The 16,698-nt window shown below is 59.0% G+C and overlaps 1 protein-coding gene across 1 annotated transcript; it reads right to left on the bottom strand.

The window, feature by feature from the left end:
• Nucleotides 1-81: 81 nt before the first annotated feature.
• LOC121365167 lies at nt 82-13,825 on the bottom strand. The gene is given in 31 exon segments (XM_041489151.1): nt 82-717; nt 830-1,035; nt 1,128-1,394; nt 1,795-1,977; nt 2,182-2,420; nt 2,604-2,810; nt 2,934-3,159; nt 3,279-3,518; nt 3,662-3,896; nt 4,008-4,158; nt 4,425-4,625; nt 4,820-4,924; nt 5,193-5,336; nt 5,691-5,842; nt 6,314-6,499; nt 6,778-6,944; nt 7,186-7,399; nt 7,402-7,587; nt 7,679-7,831; nt 7,919-8,615; nt 8,982-9,179; nt 9,470-9,606; nt 9,869-9,953; nt 10,432-10,586; nt 10,828-10,948; nt 11,172-11,294; nt 11,475-11,623; nt 11,921-11,948; nt 12,233-12,319; nt 12,496-12,673; nt 13,131-13,825. Coding segments are annotated over 31 exon segments (6,015 nt in total). The 5' UTR covers nt 13,433-13,825; the 3' UTR covers nt 82-424.
• Nucleotides 13,826-16,698: the final 2,873 nt, after the last annotated feature.

The following is a 16,698-nucleotide window of genomic DNA, read 5'->3' as shown; positions in this document are numbered from 1 at the left end:
GCCCCAGGACATGTTTGGCTCCTGCAGCCCGCTCTCACACCACCCTCCTGGGCAGGGGAATTAAAAGTCTTGAACACTAGGAATGTTCTTGGCCTCTTTATTTGGGATAAAAGCCCAGGTCGGCCAAGGACCAAAGTGCTGGTTAAAAAAACAGGTGGTGGCAGGTGAGCATGAGGGGGTGTGAGAGTTCTGGAGCACAGGTCCCCTCCTGCCAGCCAGAGCTGAGGGCAAGGAAACCAAGGACATAGGCCAAGGCATTACTGCACTGGAGTCCTTAGCTGCAGAGTTAGAAACTGGGAACAAAAGTGAGTGTGTCCCACACTGTGAGCGGGTTCCCCTGAGTTACACCACCAAACCTCCAGGCCTGGCTGCTGGTCAGAGCGAACATCCAGGAAATGGAGGGAGATGGCTGCAGGATTTTGTGTCATACTGCTGCATGCCTGGAGCTGTCAGTCCCCAACAGTGGTCCCAGCTCTCCTGGTGCATTGTCCTCCTTTGGCACAGGGGCCAGCCCGTGCTGCACCAGCAGCCCCTGTACCAGCTCCAGCTCCTGCTCCAACTCCTGAGAGCCACAGTCCAGGCCTGGCATGGTGGTGGCACCTTCCCCCAGCACCTGCAGCACCCGTGCCACCAGCCGGGCCCTCACCAGCAGCACGGCCAGGGCTGTGTGGAGTTTGGCACAGCCCAGCGCCTTCATCCTCCAGTGGACAGCAGTCCCTGTGGAGAGAGCAGGGAAGGAGCCATGAGTGTGGCAGGGTCTCCCTGGCAGAGCTGGCCTGGGGAACAAGGACACTGTTTGCTTGTCCCAGGCACTCCATACTCGCCATACCTTGGCTCCAGCAGTGTTTGCAGTACTGCAGGTCCCTCAGCACATCGGGGCCTGTGGCTTCCAGCCACTGCAGAGCCGAGGCATGGACTGGGCTGCCAGTGGGAGCCTTCTCCAGGAGCTGCACCAGGACAGGGAGCAGCTGCCGTGCCAGGACAGCTGGCTCTGCAAAAACATTGGGTTCATCCTCCTTGTACAGGCTGGCAGCTCTGGGGGGAAAGCAGAGGTGTGAGTGAAGCCAAGGGCTGGCCCCGTGGTACCCCACACTCCCTCATGGCAGTCCACAGGTCCAGCAACTCACTTGTTGGCCTGCAGCTCCTCCACAACACTCCTGAGATCTAAGATGGGGATATGTTGAAGTAGTGAGTCAAAGGTCTCAGGGTGCTCCCTGAACTCTCCCAGAAGGAGCTCTAGGAGGCTCTGGAGCCCCACGTTGTCCTGCACAAAGATGCAGCCATCTTGGAGCAGCTCCCCTGGGCTCTGCCGCAGGAGGCTGGCGAAACCTGAGGCCTCATGCCGGACCTCCCGCTCCTCATCTTGCAGAAGATGAATGGCCATGTTTATCAGCCTGAGGAAAGGGAAGAGAAGCATACTGCATGCCCCAAAGCATCCCAGCCTGCTTGGAGGGGAGGATGAGACCTCAGAATGCTTCTCTGAGGGGCTTTCCTGGACCGTGAAAGACAGAGCCACCACCCAAGAGCTTGGGAGGGTAGGGGCTGTGCTGGGGATTGAGGGACTCAGCAATGCCATCTGCTGCTCATAAGGGGCTCGCTGCTTGTATTAAAATGCCACCCACAAGTTTTTTGTAGGGTGTGAGCTCGAGTGCCACTGATTTTTGAACGAGTGGGGTTTTCTTCAACACCCTTCAGTTTTTGCAAGGGACGCCTTTTACAGAGTCCATTAACCTGCAGCAGGCTGGGGCTGCAGGGAGCAGTGCTGCAAGCACAGCCATGTGCTGAGTGACCTACCGCAGAGCCACGGGGACGAGGCGGGGCCGGGCAGCACGCAGGGATGGCCGCAGCACGTCAGCCCCTGCCAGCCGCAGGGAGCGGGCGGCCGCCAGCCGCAGCAGCTCGGAGCAGGCGGACCGGCTGCACTCCTCCAGCGCCGCACACCAGCGCTCCACCAGCGCAACGTCCTCGTCCCCACACCTGCCAAGGCCACGGAAGGAGAGAGAATTCAAGCACACCTTGCTGCTCCATTAGGGGACCAAAGGCTACTGGCTGCCCTGAGATTGCAGGAGCCAGGTGCAATGCTGTGATTTATGGGAGAGAAGTCATGGCTGTTTCTAGTAAGGACTAAGGAAGAATCTGCTGGAAGAGTTGGGCAGCAACCCAGCAGCAGCAAGGACCTACTGGTAGGCAAGCAGCAGGCTGGCAGCACACAGTGCCTGGAAGAGGAGATCAGGCCCAGGACACTCAGCCTCCACCATGTGCAGCAGCATCTCCAGGCATGATCTTGAGGAGCCCTGGAGCTTACTGGAAGCTTCCTGGGACCATAACGAGGGATCTCTGTAAAGATGCAGCAAAGCCTCAAGGTACAATCTCAGGAACTCTTTGTCCCTTCTCTCTTGCAGCACCGACTGCAAGCTCTCCTAGTTGACAATGGGAAAGAAGGTACATGGTTAGTGGTCCTAGCACTGCAGGACCAGGCAAGTGCCCTGCACCCTCAGCCTGGGGAGCTCCAAGCTTCTCAGCAATGGAATCTCAGGGGTCCCATCTGCGTGGTGCACTGGGGCCCCCCTGCTTTACTTGGTGACTTTTGAGCCCCATCATACCAGCAATGTCAGCCCAAGAGCGTTCTCCACTTCCTTGCACGTTCCTCCCTCCCCAGCAATCACCCAGCTCAGGATGGCAAGCTGGATGTCGGGGTTGGGCTGCTGGAGAAGTGAGCAGACAGCAGCAATCTGCTCACTGTCTGCCAGCCGGGCTGCCTCGCTGCACATGAAGTGGGCCATGGTTTGGTGGAGGATGGCTGAGCCCACCTGCAGGAAAAAAACAGGATTCCCCTTCCAGTGCTCAGCCTGGAGCAACGGCTCCCCCTCTGTCCCTGCCCAGGCTCACTGCCTGTCAGACATGCCCATGACTTTCCTGGCAGGAAGCAGTACCTGTGGCTCGGCACAGCCTGACTTTCCCCCCTGCAGGAGGCTGCCCAGCTCGGTGCTGATGGTGTCATGGATGTACAGGGCGAAGCCAGGACTGAAGGATGTGGGCAGGAGGCTGAGGACCTGGAGGAAGGCGGCACGGACGAGGGGGCAGCGCTGGGCAGGGGTGAGCAGCCAGCCCCGCGCCTCCAGCTGCAGAGCCACGGGGTGCAGTGCCTCAGCTGACAGCCTGCATGGAGACACAGCCTTACCACGGGGCAAGCACCGAGGCAGGCGCCCTTCTGTGGCCAAAAGGCTGCGTTTGGCACAGAGTGACCCCAGCTGGGGAGACAGCGTGGCAACACTCACCCCGCGGTGCCCGTGGCGGAGCCCAGCAGTGCCTGCATCTGCAGCAGGTGCCCGTGGACAGCGTTGTGTGAGCGGATCTGCCCGGGTGCTGCAGGGAGCTGCTGGGCCAGCTGCAGGAGGAGCCTGCAGCGCTGGGGAGGGGCGACAACAGGCACCAGAGCCTTGGCAGCCATCGCTCGTACGGCGTAGATGGGGCTCTCTGCCAGCCCCAGCAGTGGCCCCAGGAATGGAGCAGAGGGACTGTGGAGCAAAAAGGGCACCATGTGGTGATGCTCTGGCTGGAGTAAAGTCTCACAAGAACCAGGGCCAGTCTCAGCACCATGGGAGCCCTTCCCACTGCAGGAGCCCTTGGCTAAGTCACAGCATCCCCACTGCCTTCATACCTGTCGGGACTGTCAGTGCCAGGCTGCAGCTGGGCCAAGAGGGTGAGGATGGCGTGGAGTGCAGGGTGCAGGCGGGGCCCCCCTGATGTGGGTGCTGTGGCCACCTTGAGCTCTCCGAGCAGCACAGCGCCCAGCTTTGGGTGCTGCCCCAGGAAGGCGTGCAGGCTCAGCCCCTCCGATGGGCAGCCGTCCCTGTGGCTCCACGGCTGTCCCAGCAGCCGGGATGTGAGGGCACCTGCAGGGACAGAGAAGGCAGTGTCAGGTCCCATCCAACCCTGACAATCCCCTGCACTTCACCCCACACAGGCTCCGAACCCTGGGGGCTGTGGGATCTCTCAGTACTCACTGAAGAGCTGGATGGCCGCGTTCCTCATGGCCCAGCAGGGCGAGCCCAGGCCCCGCAGTGCCAGGGCCATCATGGGTGTGGCGTGGCACAGCACTGCTCCACCCAGCCCTGCCCCACGGACCAGCGTCTGCAGCACGTGGAGGGCACACACCTGGGGAGAGCACACGGGGCTCAGTGGCACCATGTCACAAGGGGGCTCATGCTACCATGTCAGGGGAAGGGGGTGGGAAAAGACAGGGGAGCCAAAAGGCCATCAGCTCCCAGCCTGCCAGGCTGGACAGCGCGACCAGAACTGTGGGTTTTTGCTCACTCAGAGTTCTCATGGTCTCACACTGGGTACCTGGCAGAGCTCAGGGGACCCAGCACAGATCACCGTGTCCCCAAAGGGGCTCCAGCAGCCAGGAGCACCACACTGACCTGCGGGAGGTCGAGGGTCTGGTCCCAGTCCTGTGGCAGTGCCGTGGCAGCCAAGGTCAGCAGTGTCTGGATGCAGCGGGTCAGGAGCGGCCGTGCCAGCGCCGGGGCCTCCCCGCTGACGATGCAGAGGAAGAGCATGGGGAAGCCAGCAGCACGGCGCGTGATCGAGCTGCTCCGGGGCCCACTCAGTGCTTCCAAGCCCTGACAGAGAAACAAAATCCACCTGAGATGTGGCTGGAAACCTGTCACCTGGAACCTGCAGCTGCCCTGCCAGGAGGGCACCAGCTTGCACCAGCATCTCAGCTGCCAGGAGGGTGCTTGGCCAAGGGAGTGCAGAAATGCCTCTGGAGCTCCCTGGGGCACACGGGAAACAAGAGGCACAGTGAGTACTGTACCTGCTCCAGCACAGCCCGTGGGATGGCCTGCAGCTCCGGATCCGGGTGGTTCAGCAGCGCAGCACAGAACTTGGTGAAGCCCATGCTGCAGCCCTCCACTGCTCCCTGGGGCAGAGCAGTGTCAGGACGAGCACCCCAAAGGCTGCACCCACCAGCCCCCCATGGCCCCAGACAATTCTTTGTGAAGGGGAAGAGCAAGTGAGAAGACATGATAGTGTGGGGATGTGATAGGGTCTGGCACTGGGGTCCCAGCCATCCCCACGTCCTGCCCCAGAGCAGACCCTGCCCCACTGCACTCACCCTCCCTCCAGCCCAGCATGCCAGGGCAGGGACAGGGCTGCAGGGATGACCAAGGGCCCAGATACACCCTTACCCAGTGCCGGCACCGCAGCAGGATTTCCTGGAACACCTTGGTGGCCATCTGCAGGGTGGGGAGTGGTAGGAGGGGCCCCACTTCAGCAGGCAGTGCTGGGGATAGCAGCAGCTCAGCCAGGCCACCCAGGAGCAGCCCGATCTCCTGGGAAGAAGAGGAAGGTCAGCAAGAGTGTCCATGAGGAGAATCTGGGATGGGTGGCAGCAGGGCTGCAAGCCAGGTAGCCTGGCTCTGCCACAGCAGGGGACTGTCAGTGTCTGGGAAGAAGCTGGGCTCCATAAGGACAGGGAGGGGGCTGCTTTTGGGGAGCCTGCTATCTGCATCCTTCATGGAAGGGGGTGAGGACATCTGTGAGAGCACTGAAGTAAGGACAGAAATTGTCCTGTGCTCATCCCAGTGAATGCCCTGCAGGGAGGTGAAGCAGCAGCTGGGGCAGGCTGGATGATGGGTGCCATGCTGGGCTGCCCCTCTCCCAGTGCCATGAGGAGGAGTCCCCACCTTCACTGACACCCAGCAGCACGTCAGGATCAGGCTGTGCTCCTCCGACAGCAGGACTGAGTCACCCTCCTCTTCCTCTTGCCCCTGGCCCTTCCCCAGCATGATGAGGGAGCCAATGGCATTCCCCATTTCTGCAAATGATGGGGCAGCAGCTGCAAAAGGAAAAGCCAGGTCTGAGCAGGGTGCTGTAGGGCAGTGGGAGGGGGATGTTGCTGGGGTTTGGGAAAACCTGCTATCCTGTCAGAATGCACACAAATGGCAATGGTTCTTGACCTGCCATGTGCCCCACTCAGGAATGCACCTGAATTTTTCCCACTGCTCTTTCCAAGGCCAGTAAGGGCTCTGCCAGCCCCTCCTTTCCCAACTGTTTTCACCTGGCAGGTGCCTTACTGCTCCTGGAAGGCTTTTGCCTCTAGTGCTCCTGTTCTCCCATGGAGCTGAGAAAGGGACTCAAAGCCAGACCCAGCCCCATCATGGTCCCCTGCTAGAGGAACTGAGCCCAAAGCAAGTGCATTCCCCTGGGGCTGGAGGGCTGCTGGCCCAGGAATGACTGTGATGGAGTAGTCAGTGGCCCCCAGGGAGGGATCCCAGGGCTGGTTCTGCTCCCACGGGGACACGCTCACCTTGCTCATCAGCACCGGGGCCTTGCTGGCTCTGCAGAGCCCCCAGGAGGAGGGAGGTGATGTCTCTCACTGTGGTCACCAGGCAGGTGAGGAGCTCCTGCCAGCTCTGCACCAACTCTGCTGCCTGCATGGAGACGGCCACCTCTGGCACGTGGAGCAGGCACCTGCGCAGGGCTGCGATGGCTCCTGCAAACACGCACCTCTGCTCACTGCGCTGTCAGCACAGCCCTGGCTCTCCTGCCTGAGCCCACAGCTGACATGGCTGGGGGGCAGGGGAGTCAACAGGGCCCTGGGTAAGGGCTGTGCAAGGCAGGGGCAGTGCCAAAACAGGGAAACCAAGGCAAGGATGTGGCACCAGCACCGAGCTGTGGCTGGAGTCCTGCCATGATTCTGGCCTGCTCCAGGTCCCAGGCAGCTGCTGCTGGAGCTGCTCCCTGCCCTGCCCTGCCCAGCTGGGGCCATACCATGCATCGGTGCGGTGGCTGCTGCCCGCAGCAGGTCCTGGCATGCCACCTTGTACTGGGCTTGCAGCATGTGGAGAAGGTGCTGTGCAAAGCACAGCCCTCGGCTGGGCAGCGTCAGGGCTGCTTCAGCCTCCAGGCACAGGCTCTTCATGGTGCCACTGTCTGACCTGGGGCAACAGGCAGATCCTACTGTGAGTACCAGGGAATTTCTTGCCCACCTTGTGCTACACAGCTCCTTCCTCCCCCAGTGCAGATTCCTGCACCTCAGCCCTCCCCAGCTTCCCACTGCAAGGCTATTGCAAACTCCACCCATGACCAGAGACTGGTGAAGCACCAGTGCTGCCAACACACTCTTGGAGGGTCCTGTGCCACTACAGGGAGAGGGAGGGGCATGCCAGGAGCTCATACTTCTGCAGGATGGTCTTCATCAGCACAGCTCCAGCTTCAGCCTCCTGCACTCGGGGGCTGCCCAGGGTGTCCTGGGCCAGCTGGAAGAGAGCCAGGGCAATGGGCTCAGGGAATGTGGTAGGGAAGTAGCGGACAAGCAGCTCCGAGGCCAAGTCTCTGATCTGCCAGGACAGAGAAGACATGGGGAAAAGTGGGACATGGGAGAAGGGAACCATGGTGGGCTTCTCCTCTGAACCTGCCTGAGGCCAAGGCAGGCATCTTTATGACCTCCCCTTGGCTTTACAAGGCTCACCTCGTTAGTGCTGTCCTGCAGGCAGCTCAGCAGGGCCAACAAATTGGGCTGGGAGAAGAAGTCCCAGCAGCTGCTCTGCCTGGCGTAGCTCAGCAGTGTGGCCATGGTCCCTGTGACGGGGACAGGGGCCGGTGGGGTGGGATTGGCTGGGAGTATCCCCACAGCTGCAGGTGATACTCCAGGTAGCTTGCCTGTACTCACGTGGGGGCTGGCCTTTCTTCCTGTCAGGGCTCCAAGTGTCTGTGCAGGTCTCCAAAACAGCGGCCAGCAGGAGCAGAGCTGTCTTCTTCCTCTGGTAGTTGGAGCCTGGGCTGAGTGAGGCGATGCTGAGCTGCAGCAGCCATTCCACAAAGCCTGTGGGCAGAGAGCATGGCAGCAAGGGATGCTGAGCACACGTGAATCTCCCAGGGCTGTGGTGAAGGTGCTCAGTGGCCGCCTCACCTACTGCCTGGGCAAGCTGCTCAGCTCCCTCTGCCAGCCCAGAGCGTCGCGGCGCCTTCCCCCGCAGCCGGGCCAGCGAGCTGTCCCGCAGCCGGACCAGCGCCTTCCTCACCGCTGCCTGCAGCAGCTGCCGGAACGAGGAGGAGTCGCAGCTGAGGTTGAGGGGCAGGAACTCCCGCAGCAGCTGCATCTCAGTGCCCGAGAGGGGCTGGTTGGTGTTGGGGCTGCAGCAGAGCAGACCCAGCGCTGCCAGCCGAACGCCCTCCTCGCGGGTGCCCAGGCAGCGGGAGAGCCGCTCCAGCGCCTCAGCCCCCAGCGGCAGGGCCCCTGCCACACTCTTCTGTGCCTTCAGCACTGACACCCATGCCCGGAGTGACATCGTGTCCTGGCCACCAAACTGGGCGGCCAGCAGTGCCTGGGTGGCCGGGAGCTGCCGCAGGGTCCAGGTGAGAAGGTGGTTGGCACAGTTGCTCTGCAGGATGGGCAGGGGAGAGCAGAGGGCCTGGGAGAGCAGGGGGAGCCAGCACAGTGCCCACTGCTCTGCCAGGGCCACCTCTGTGCCCCGCTGCCCCTCCCGCCACTCGCTGCACTGCTGCCGCACCAGGACCTTGTAGACCTCGGCAGCGGCGGGACACAGGTGGTTGGTGGAGAGGCAGCTCAGGAGATGCTGTGGCAGGTCTGGGTAGGCATCCAGCACCTGGGAGAAAGGCAGGTGATTCTCATTTCCCTGTCAGGCTGAAAGCTGCATTTGGGGGAAGACAGATGGATACAGGCCACACTGCTGTCACCCCTGGCACTGAGCATCTCTGGTACCTCAAAGCTGCTTTTGGCGAGCTTTTGGAGGGCACTGACAGGCAAAACTTCCCTTCCCACTGGCACTCCCCAGGGATGCACTGCTGTAGCTCACTACCCCAGGGATGCTAAAATAGCCCCTCTGGGTGGGAAGGCTCCCTGCCCACACAGCTGAACTGGGTAGAAGGTGACAGGTAGTGGACAGAGGCTGTGCCACCTCAGCAGCAGAGCCAGCTGACACCAAGACCCCCCACAGCCCTGCCTTCCCTACCTGCTGACTGCCCATGTAGGGGACGATGGCACACAGGGGCACGTATCTTGCTTTGATCTGCCATGGCATTGAGACCACCCTCTGCAGCATCTGTTGGTAGAGGGGTCTCTCCTGGTCCTGGAAGTGCTGGCATTCCAGGTGGTAGATCTCCAGGAGCAACCGGAAGGAGTTGTGGATGAACTCAGACACACCTTCCACCTGTGGAAGAACAACAACAAACGGGGGTTAGGGTGGGCTCCCTCTCATGTCTTGCTGTCCTGTGGCAGGTGAAGCACTGGGACTTGGCCCTTTAGAGCCTGTGTGTGACAAATGCCACACCCTCAGCAGTGTGACTGCCCCTGCCCTGGCAGCTGCAAGCAAGGGAGTGTATTTGGCTGGGAGTGAAACAGGCAGGGATGTGTTATGGGCTGGGAACAGCAGCTGAGCCAGGTGAAGGAAGAGCTGTTCCCAGCTGCCACATTTGGTGTGCTTTGGCACTGTGTCCTTACCGGGGTCTCTGCGTTGTTCCACAGCAGCTGGGTGACCTCCTGGAGGAGCTCAGAGTCCTGGGTCAGGATGCGGGTCCCCATCAGGTGCCACAGAACAGCCAGACTCTCCCGCAGGCGCTGCAGCCACAGTGCACAGGCTGCCAAAACAGAGAGCTCTGCTGCAGCCCTCGCCCAGACTCACCTGCACCAGAGCCAGCACAGGCTGTGGCCTTAAGAACCCTGTGTGCAGGGACAGCAGTTTCCCTGTTAGGTACACAAGACCCCAAGAGGGCAAGTGTCCATTGGGCAGGAACAGAAATTAACAGCAGTTTCCAAACCAGCTACCAAGACCCAGAAAAGCATCTTCCCTGGGAAGCACAGTCCCAGCCCTCTCTGCATGGCAGGGTCACTGTCTCCTACCTTGGAAGCAGTAGTAGTGGCAGTCCTTCTGCTCCCTGGTCAGGGCACACACAGCAGGAAAGACCATGTCCAGCAGCAGGCAGGCCTGCAGGGGCACAGTGGCTCAGGGAGAGGGCAGGCACAGAATTTCCAGGGAGAAAACCCTGCCGTGAGACAGGCAAGGAGAGTGCTGCCTGGTTCTCCCGCTCCTACAGAGTGCACCTCTGCTCCCTGCCTGGAAGTCCTCAGCTGGTGAGGATGCGGGAGAGGCTAGAGGTGGGCAGAGATGAGGCTGTGCTCTGCAGGGACAGCCCCATGTTCATGCCATGGGAACACAGGGTGAACACTGCTTTGCTTGTGTAGGGGCTTTTGGCACCTCTTTGTTTCCCAGCCCCCCAGGAAAGAGAAATCCCTGCTTGGCTGTCTTTGGAAAAAGCTCTTAGCTTAGGAGGATGCATGGAGCTGCTGGTGTGGAGGGGTGCAGCGTGGCTTCATCCCCCAAGGATCTGCAGGCACCACAGGCAGCTGCCAGCCCTCTCCAAGGGCTCCCTCAAGCCCTGTCCACCAGGTTTGAGCTCTCCTACCTTGTGGGAGAGGCCCTCCAGCTGGCAGCTGAGGATGTCCATCTTGCAGCACGTCAGCAAACCTCTGGTAAGCACCAGCTTCTCCAGCCCGTCTGGTTCCAGGACAGGGGACACTTCCACCACCAGCTCCCCAAACTTCAGCTCCCCAGTGCCTGCTGGAAAATGGCTGCGCTGGATGGAAGGAAGGTGGCAAACCCAAATGTTGCTCTGAGAGCAACTGCCTTGGCTCATTCCAGAACTTCCATGGGAGGTGGCTGGAGACAGCTGGAGCTCCCAGACCCCGAGAGACACGCACAGCAGCAGAGTACAGCTTGGCACCAGCCTCTGTCCCCTCACACCCAGACAGGCCTGTCACCTGTGCCAGAGGCCCTGCTCAGCTCAGGATGGAGCACGCACCTCGGCTGGGGAGCTGGAACAGGGTCAGCACAGTGCTGGCCCCATAGTGGGGCTGGGGGGCCGTGTTCACCAACATGCTCAGGGCTGTGCCTGCCAGCAGCCTCGTGTCCTTGTTCAGGGCCTGGACTCACAGGGAGACAAAGGCACAACTCAAAACATCCTTTAAACCCCGAACACATTTAACTGCCCCTGCAAACAGCTACATGGGGTCTCTCAGACATGCCAGACACTGGGCTGTCTCTGCAGGCTTGCCTTGGGGAGGGGAATGGGAAAAGCACGCGGGAAGGACAGCACTGCTCTGTCCTTGAGACAGGCAACTCCATCCCTCCCAGGGCTGTACGCACCTTCCCCCAAGCCACCTCGAGCAGCAGACCCAAGAGGCTCTGCAGGGTCTCACTCTTTCCTGAAGTGCTCCACACCAGGGGAGCCACGTCCTTTGGCAGCACCTGGAAGACCTGGAGGCAGGCCTGGAGGAGCAGGAGGTGCCACAGGGATGATCAGTATTCCTTACCTCTGAAAAAGCAGCAGTGCCCCAGGAACGGCCATTCAAAGCAGCTCGATGCGTTACATCCCTCTGGACACTGCTGCCGGTGCCCAGCCTGTCCTTGCAGGTACTGATCCTTCCCGCTGCCCAGTCTGGCTCTTACCTTGATGACCAGGTAGCCCCACGTGCTGCCAGGTGTGGGCTGGCCCTGCAGCACCCAGCGCAGGGTGCTGGCCAGGCGCTGCAGCAGCGGGGCCAGGTTCTGCTGCCAGTGCTGCCGGCCCAGGCTGCTCTCCTCCAGGAACATGGACACTGCGGGCAAGGGGACAGCATCAGCCCGCGGCCCTCCTGCTCCCAGTTCAGCCAAGGGCATTGGTAAGTGAGGTAAGAAGGGGCTGGGATGCAGGGGATGCTTTGGCTTGTCTGGTTTCCAGCTGTTGGTGGGCAGAGCTGGATGCTGCTGATCTCTGCAGAGATCACATGGATCTGGCTGATCCCCGCTCCCCTCCCATGAGCACAGAGGACCCAGTTTGGGTTGGCAGGAAATGTTCTGTGCACTCTTGGTGTGAGCTTGGAGAAAACCCCTGAAGGTAAGGAACAGAGGCTGACCTGACTGAAGGTCCTCAGGAGACAGCACCTGCAGGGACAGAAGGATAGTTTGTCTTGTGTGACAACATGCTGGGGCTCAGTGCCTTCGGCAGGAGGGTTCTGCCAGTGCCAGAAGCTGCCCCAAGGATGAGCAAAGGGCTGGTGTGATAGGCAGCCACATGTTGCCAGCTGCAAGGAAGGGCAAATCCCCAGAATCATGGGAAGTGAAGTGAAGGACTGGAGGCAGCCCAAATCAGGAGGTCCCCGTTACACATGGTCTCCAGACAAGTCCCCATGAAAGCAAGTGACACTGCACAGCTGGGGTTCTCTCACCTCTCCCTGCAGAGCCAGGCCAGTCAGCAGTGTGTCCACCTCCTGGGCCAACAGGGCTTCCTTCCCCACTGCCAGCTGGGTCACCATCTGCCAAGAGACACCCCAAGTCAGTTGCTCTGCCCAGACCCCTGGGAGACACCAGCTGCCAAGTGCTACTGGGGGAGCCTGCACCACCTCTGAGCCCCTTTGCTGGTAAGAATGCCAGACAGCTCCAGAGCTGTGCCAGGAGTGGGCAAAGCCAGCCCAGCGATTGCCTTACAGACCTGTTCCAGTTTCTGGAAGGAGCTGCAGCTGCCGGTTGCCTCCATCTGGAAAGCCAGGACACAGCGGAGCAGGGGTCGTGCCTCTGCCTCACCCAGCGCCTGCAGACCCTCGCTCAGCACCCGTGTCAGCTGGAGAGCCTCCTCCAGGTGCTTCTCCTTGCATCTCTTGGCAGTGCTCCTGCAACAGGACAAGGACAGGGGTGAGGATACCCTGGCTCGGTGAAGTCTGTAGTGGGGGAATACCCCGACTCAGTGGGATCTGGGATGGGGGTGCCGCAGCCTGCGGCGCTCCTCTCTCCCAGCTGCGCTCTGCACTGCACTGCACTGCAGCGGGGACGGGGGGACGGCGGCGGGCGGGGGCGGGGGGGGGAGCTGCACGAAATCCTCAAAGCTCAGCGCATCGCAAGCCCTTGGTGGGCAGAAGGGCACGAAAATCCTAAAAACTGCAGCCCTGCTGCTGCTGAGCAGGCTGGAAGGGAATGGGCAGCACCGTGAGCGTGGCTCGAACCCCTCGCTGGGTACCGATCTTCCCACACTCCCTTCTTCCCTCCCGACCCGCGCCCGCGGGTGCACGGGCGCTACACACCGCGGGTTTCCCGATGTAGCCGTGACCGGGGGACACGGGGAGCTCTTACCCCGCGAAGTGCCGCAGGCAGCGCAGGCAGGAGAGCACTGTGGGGGCGAGGCCCCGAGTGCCGTAGAAGGCGGCGCAGGCCCGCGCCTCCCGCTCGGCGCCCATGGCGGCCGCACCATAGAGCCGGGCCCGCGGCGGCGCTCGGCGGCGCCCCCTGGCGCTGCCCCGGGGCAGCACCGCCCGGGAGAGCGGCTGGGACCCGCGGCGCTTCCTTCCTTCACCCTGCCCCGGGACCCGCTCTCCTTCCTTCATCCCGCCGGGACCCGCGCCGGCTGCAAGGCCGCAGTTAAAAGGCATCATCATCCCGAACTGTTTCCGTAGTCGGGGAAAAGCGAGATAAGCCAGAACTTGCTAAAAGCGGGTGCTGCCTGCCGAGCACAGAGGGATCTGGACAGCATGAGGCGGTGCAAGATCTCTGAAATGCCAACTGGATTGCTTCAGGGTGAAGCAGTTGTCTGATTCCATCGTGGCTCATTTCGGAAGAGGAGGTTTGGTACCCCACAGTCCTCCTGCTCCACCACGGACACCATCTCTGATAGCCAGCACCGCCACTGGTAGCATCCCTACTCGCAGTATCACTAACAACACTACTCCCCAGTGGAGGGATTCCACTTCTTCCTGTGCAATGAAATGGCCTTTGGGGAGAGACAGGTTTATTGTAATTATCGTCTAATCAAAATGAGTTTATTGGAGCTCTTAATCTTAGTTGGCACAGGGTTGAACAATTTTAATTGGCACAATTTTAAGATCATCTTTAAAGGCCCGTTCAATCTAAACCATCCAATGATTTTACGACTTCTGGTTATTTATTAAACATAGTTTTAACACCTGACTAGCACATCCCACTGAATTTCAGCTACACAGAATATGCTTCTTGTTTTTGATCTTGAACGCTTGTTTTTACTCTGGATTCTTTCTCACAGGGGTTCTGGAGTGAGTGATGGGCATCCTTTGCTTGGATGGGTCACGGCACAGGCAGCCCAGGAAAACACAGCTGGCGTGCACCAGTGGCTCCACTGGGTGGCCAGGAGGGCACTGACATGTGGATCCTGGGCTGAGCACTTCCCTTGGGGATGGAAAACCCCCAGACTGTAGTTTTTGGCAACATTTGTCAGCAGCCTCCATCTCTGTTCTGCTTTAGAAATCAGCCTGGAAGCCCAAAGCCAGCTGGGGTCTCGGTTTGCCCTGACTGCTGTCAATATCAATGAGTGAAAGAGCCCAGGATTTGTCCCAGGTAAGGCAGAGGAGTGCAGGAGGATGGTTACATCCCTCAGATCTGATCCTCCTTTTCCTCAGCATCACAGCCACCCACACTGGTGATAGGGAGTGGGGAGAAGCACTGCCAAACGAGAGCTCCCACAGGTGCCAGCACACAGGCAGGGGCAAGGCAGAGGAGGGTGCTGCTGTGCTGTAGGGTTTCCAGTGCTCCTGTTCCCATCACCTTGTGCTGCCTGCAGAAGGGAGGGGCACAAGAGGGAAAGGGGGATTTTTTTCTTGTTTCACCATAGGAAGGATTTTCAAACCCTATAAATTCACTTTTGACAAGTGAACAGCTAAAGCAGATTAACCTTTTTGCTAATCCTCTATAATGGCTTTGGAATCTCCTTAACCAATAAGAAAATTATAAGAACCTGTTTCTTTTCTTTTTATCTACATCTATATTGTCCTCTCTTGTCTGCATGTTTTTTCTTTCTTGTTTTATTTTCCTTTCCTTTTCTAATATGAAATAGCCCAGTGATGCTATCTCCCCGAGGCTCAGTAAACAGTACATCAGAAATCCCTTTCCTTTATTCCTCTCTGGTAACAGGGTGCAGAGAAGTGTCTGCCGATTGGGATTTGATTACCAGCAGCTATCAAAAGTCTCTTTGTACAATCTGGATCCTAAATCCCATAATTCTTTGATAAAAGAAGTATTACCAGTCCATTTTCTGTAGTGAAAGGTATGGGAGGAATGAAAGAAAGCAATCAGCAGAGATCCTAATAGGCTAAGTGCATGTGTGGTGGGAAGGCAGGGCTGGGACAGGATGCCCAGGGAAAGACGTCCTTTGTTAAGGATGGGGAAGGAGAATTAATCCTCTTCAGGCATCTGAACAGAGCTGGTCAGATCCTGCACCTGCCCATGGCATGTCCCAGCTCACCGGCCCTATGGCCCCTCTGGACCAGCAGAGTGGGGAGCAGAACCTGGCCCCACATCCACCCCTCGTGTCAGTGTTTGGGTACATGCACAAAAGCTGGGAGCAGTTTCAGTGATCTCTGGAATTAGGGCATCCCCAGTGTCTCTCTGGAGCACTCACACCTTGGCAGGGCAGAGTGAACACATCCAGACTGAGCGGCTACAAGGGTGTCTTCATCCCAAAAGGTAAAGATTCACAGAGCTCAGTTATAATCCAAGGTACACCATTGGAACAGCTGAAGGAGAGGCAGATAACGGGATGGAAGGAAAAACAGCAGTTTGTGAAGTGAGTCACAAGTAGAACAGCTATGGGGCATCTCTTCCCAGCACTGAGGGACCTGCAGGGAGGAAGGGCAGGCAGCGAGCAGGGATGAGGAGAGCAGAAGGGAGCTGGGAGAGGCTGTCTGGGGAGTGGCTGTAAGTTTTGCAGGGTGCTGGAGGCATGGCTGGGCTGTCCAGCCTGAGGGTCTTTGGTGTGCAGTGGTTTCACAGCACCCACCCGTGTGTCTCCTTGGTGCACCATGGGTGGGACTGCAAGGAAACACCAGGTGTGAGTGCTCCCCACCTGAGCCCCCCAGGCCTTGCTTCTCACCTTGGCTTAAACTGCACTGAGGGCAAGGGAACCTGGCTTTCAACTTTGCTAAGCAACCTGATCTCAACTACACCTTCTCTATTTTATTCCTAGCTATTCAGTCAGTTAAAAACACAGGATCCAAGATGTTCTCTCTCCTCCTGTGGATTGCAGCTGTCAGGCCTTGCTGTTTGACTTCAGGGGGGCAGAGCCAGGCTTCCCTTCCTGTCCTGAATCTTGGCCATGGCCTCTCCCAGTTTCTTTGGCAGGGCAGGAACTGGGAATTGAAGTGGCTTTGGGAAAGTTGGCTGTGGTACTGAGTCCACACTCCTGGATATGTGAGTCCACACTCCTGCCTGGATGGCTGTGGGTCCTCACTGAGAGCACACAGAGGCAGCAGCAGCAACAATCCTCCCCTTCCCTTCTCCACACAGAGCATGGCTCAGCTGCATGGGAGGTGGTTACATGCCACTAAGCTGTGGTGCAGAGCTGCTGCAAGCAGCTCATAATCTAATTTATTAAGGGCTTTGAATCCTTACAAAGAGTATGTTGGATACATGCAAAGCATCTGCATTATTACAGTGATTAGGGCAACAGAGATGGGGGAAAGGGGAAGGAGGGAAAATACAATTTCTCTGCTTTCAGCAGAAAATAAATCAACTTTCACAGAGAATTCTGCCAAAGCCAAAGGCTGTGCTGTCATTAAAAATGATTTTTTATTAAGCTCAACTCTCTCTTCTCTCATATTGTATGATATGACAGCTCTCTTTTGATGGGAAAGCTTTCATTTGGCCAAAGAAAGGGATAATTTGCTTCTTTTAAGGA

This window comes from Pyrgilauda ruficollis, unplaced genomic scaffold, assembly GCF_017590135.1.
Source record: "Pyrgilauda ruficollis isolate IOZ18807 unplaced genomic scaffold, ASM1759013v1 scaffold9, whole genome shotgun sequence".
NCBI lineage: Eukaryota > Metazoa > Chordata > Aves > Passeriformes > Passeridae > Pyrgilauda > Pyrgilauda ruficollis.
The sequence above is the reverse complement of the archived record's forward strand: the minus strand, read 5'-3'. Positions and strand labels throughout refer to the sequence as shown.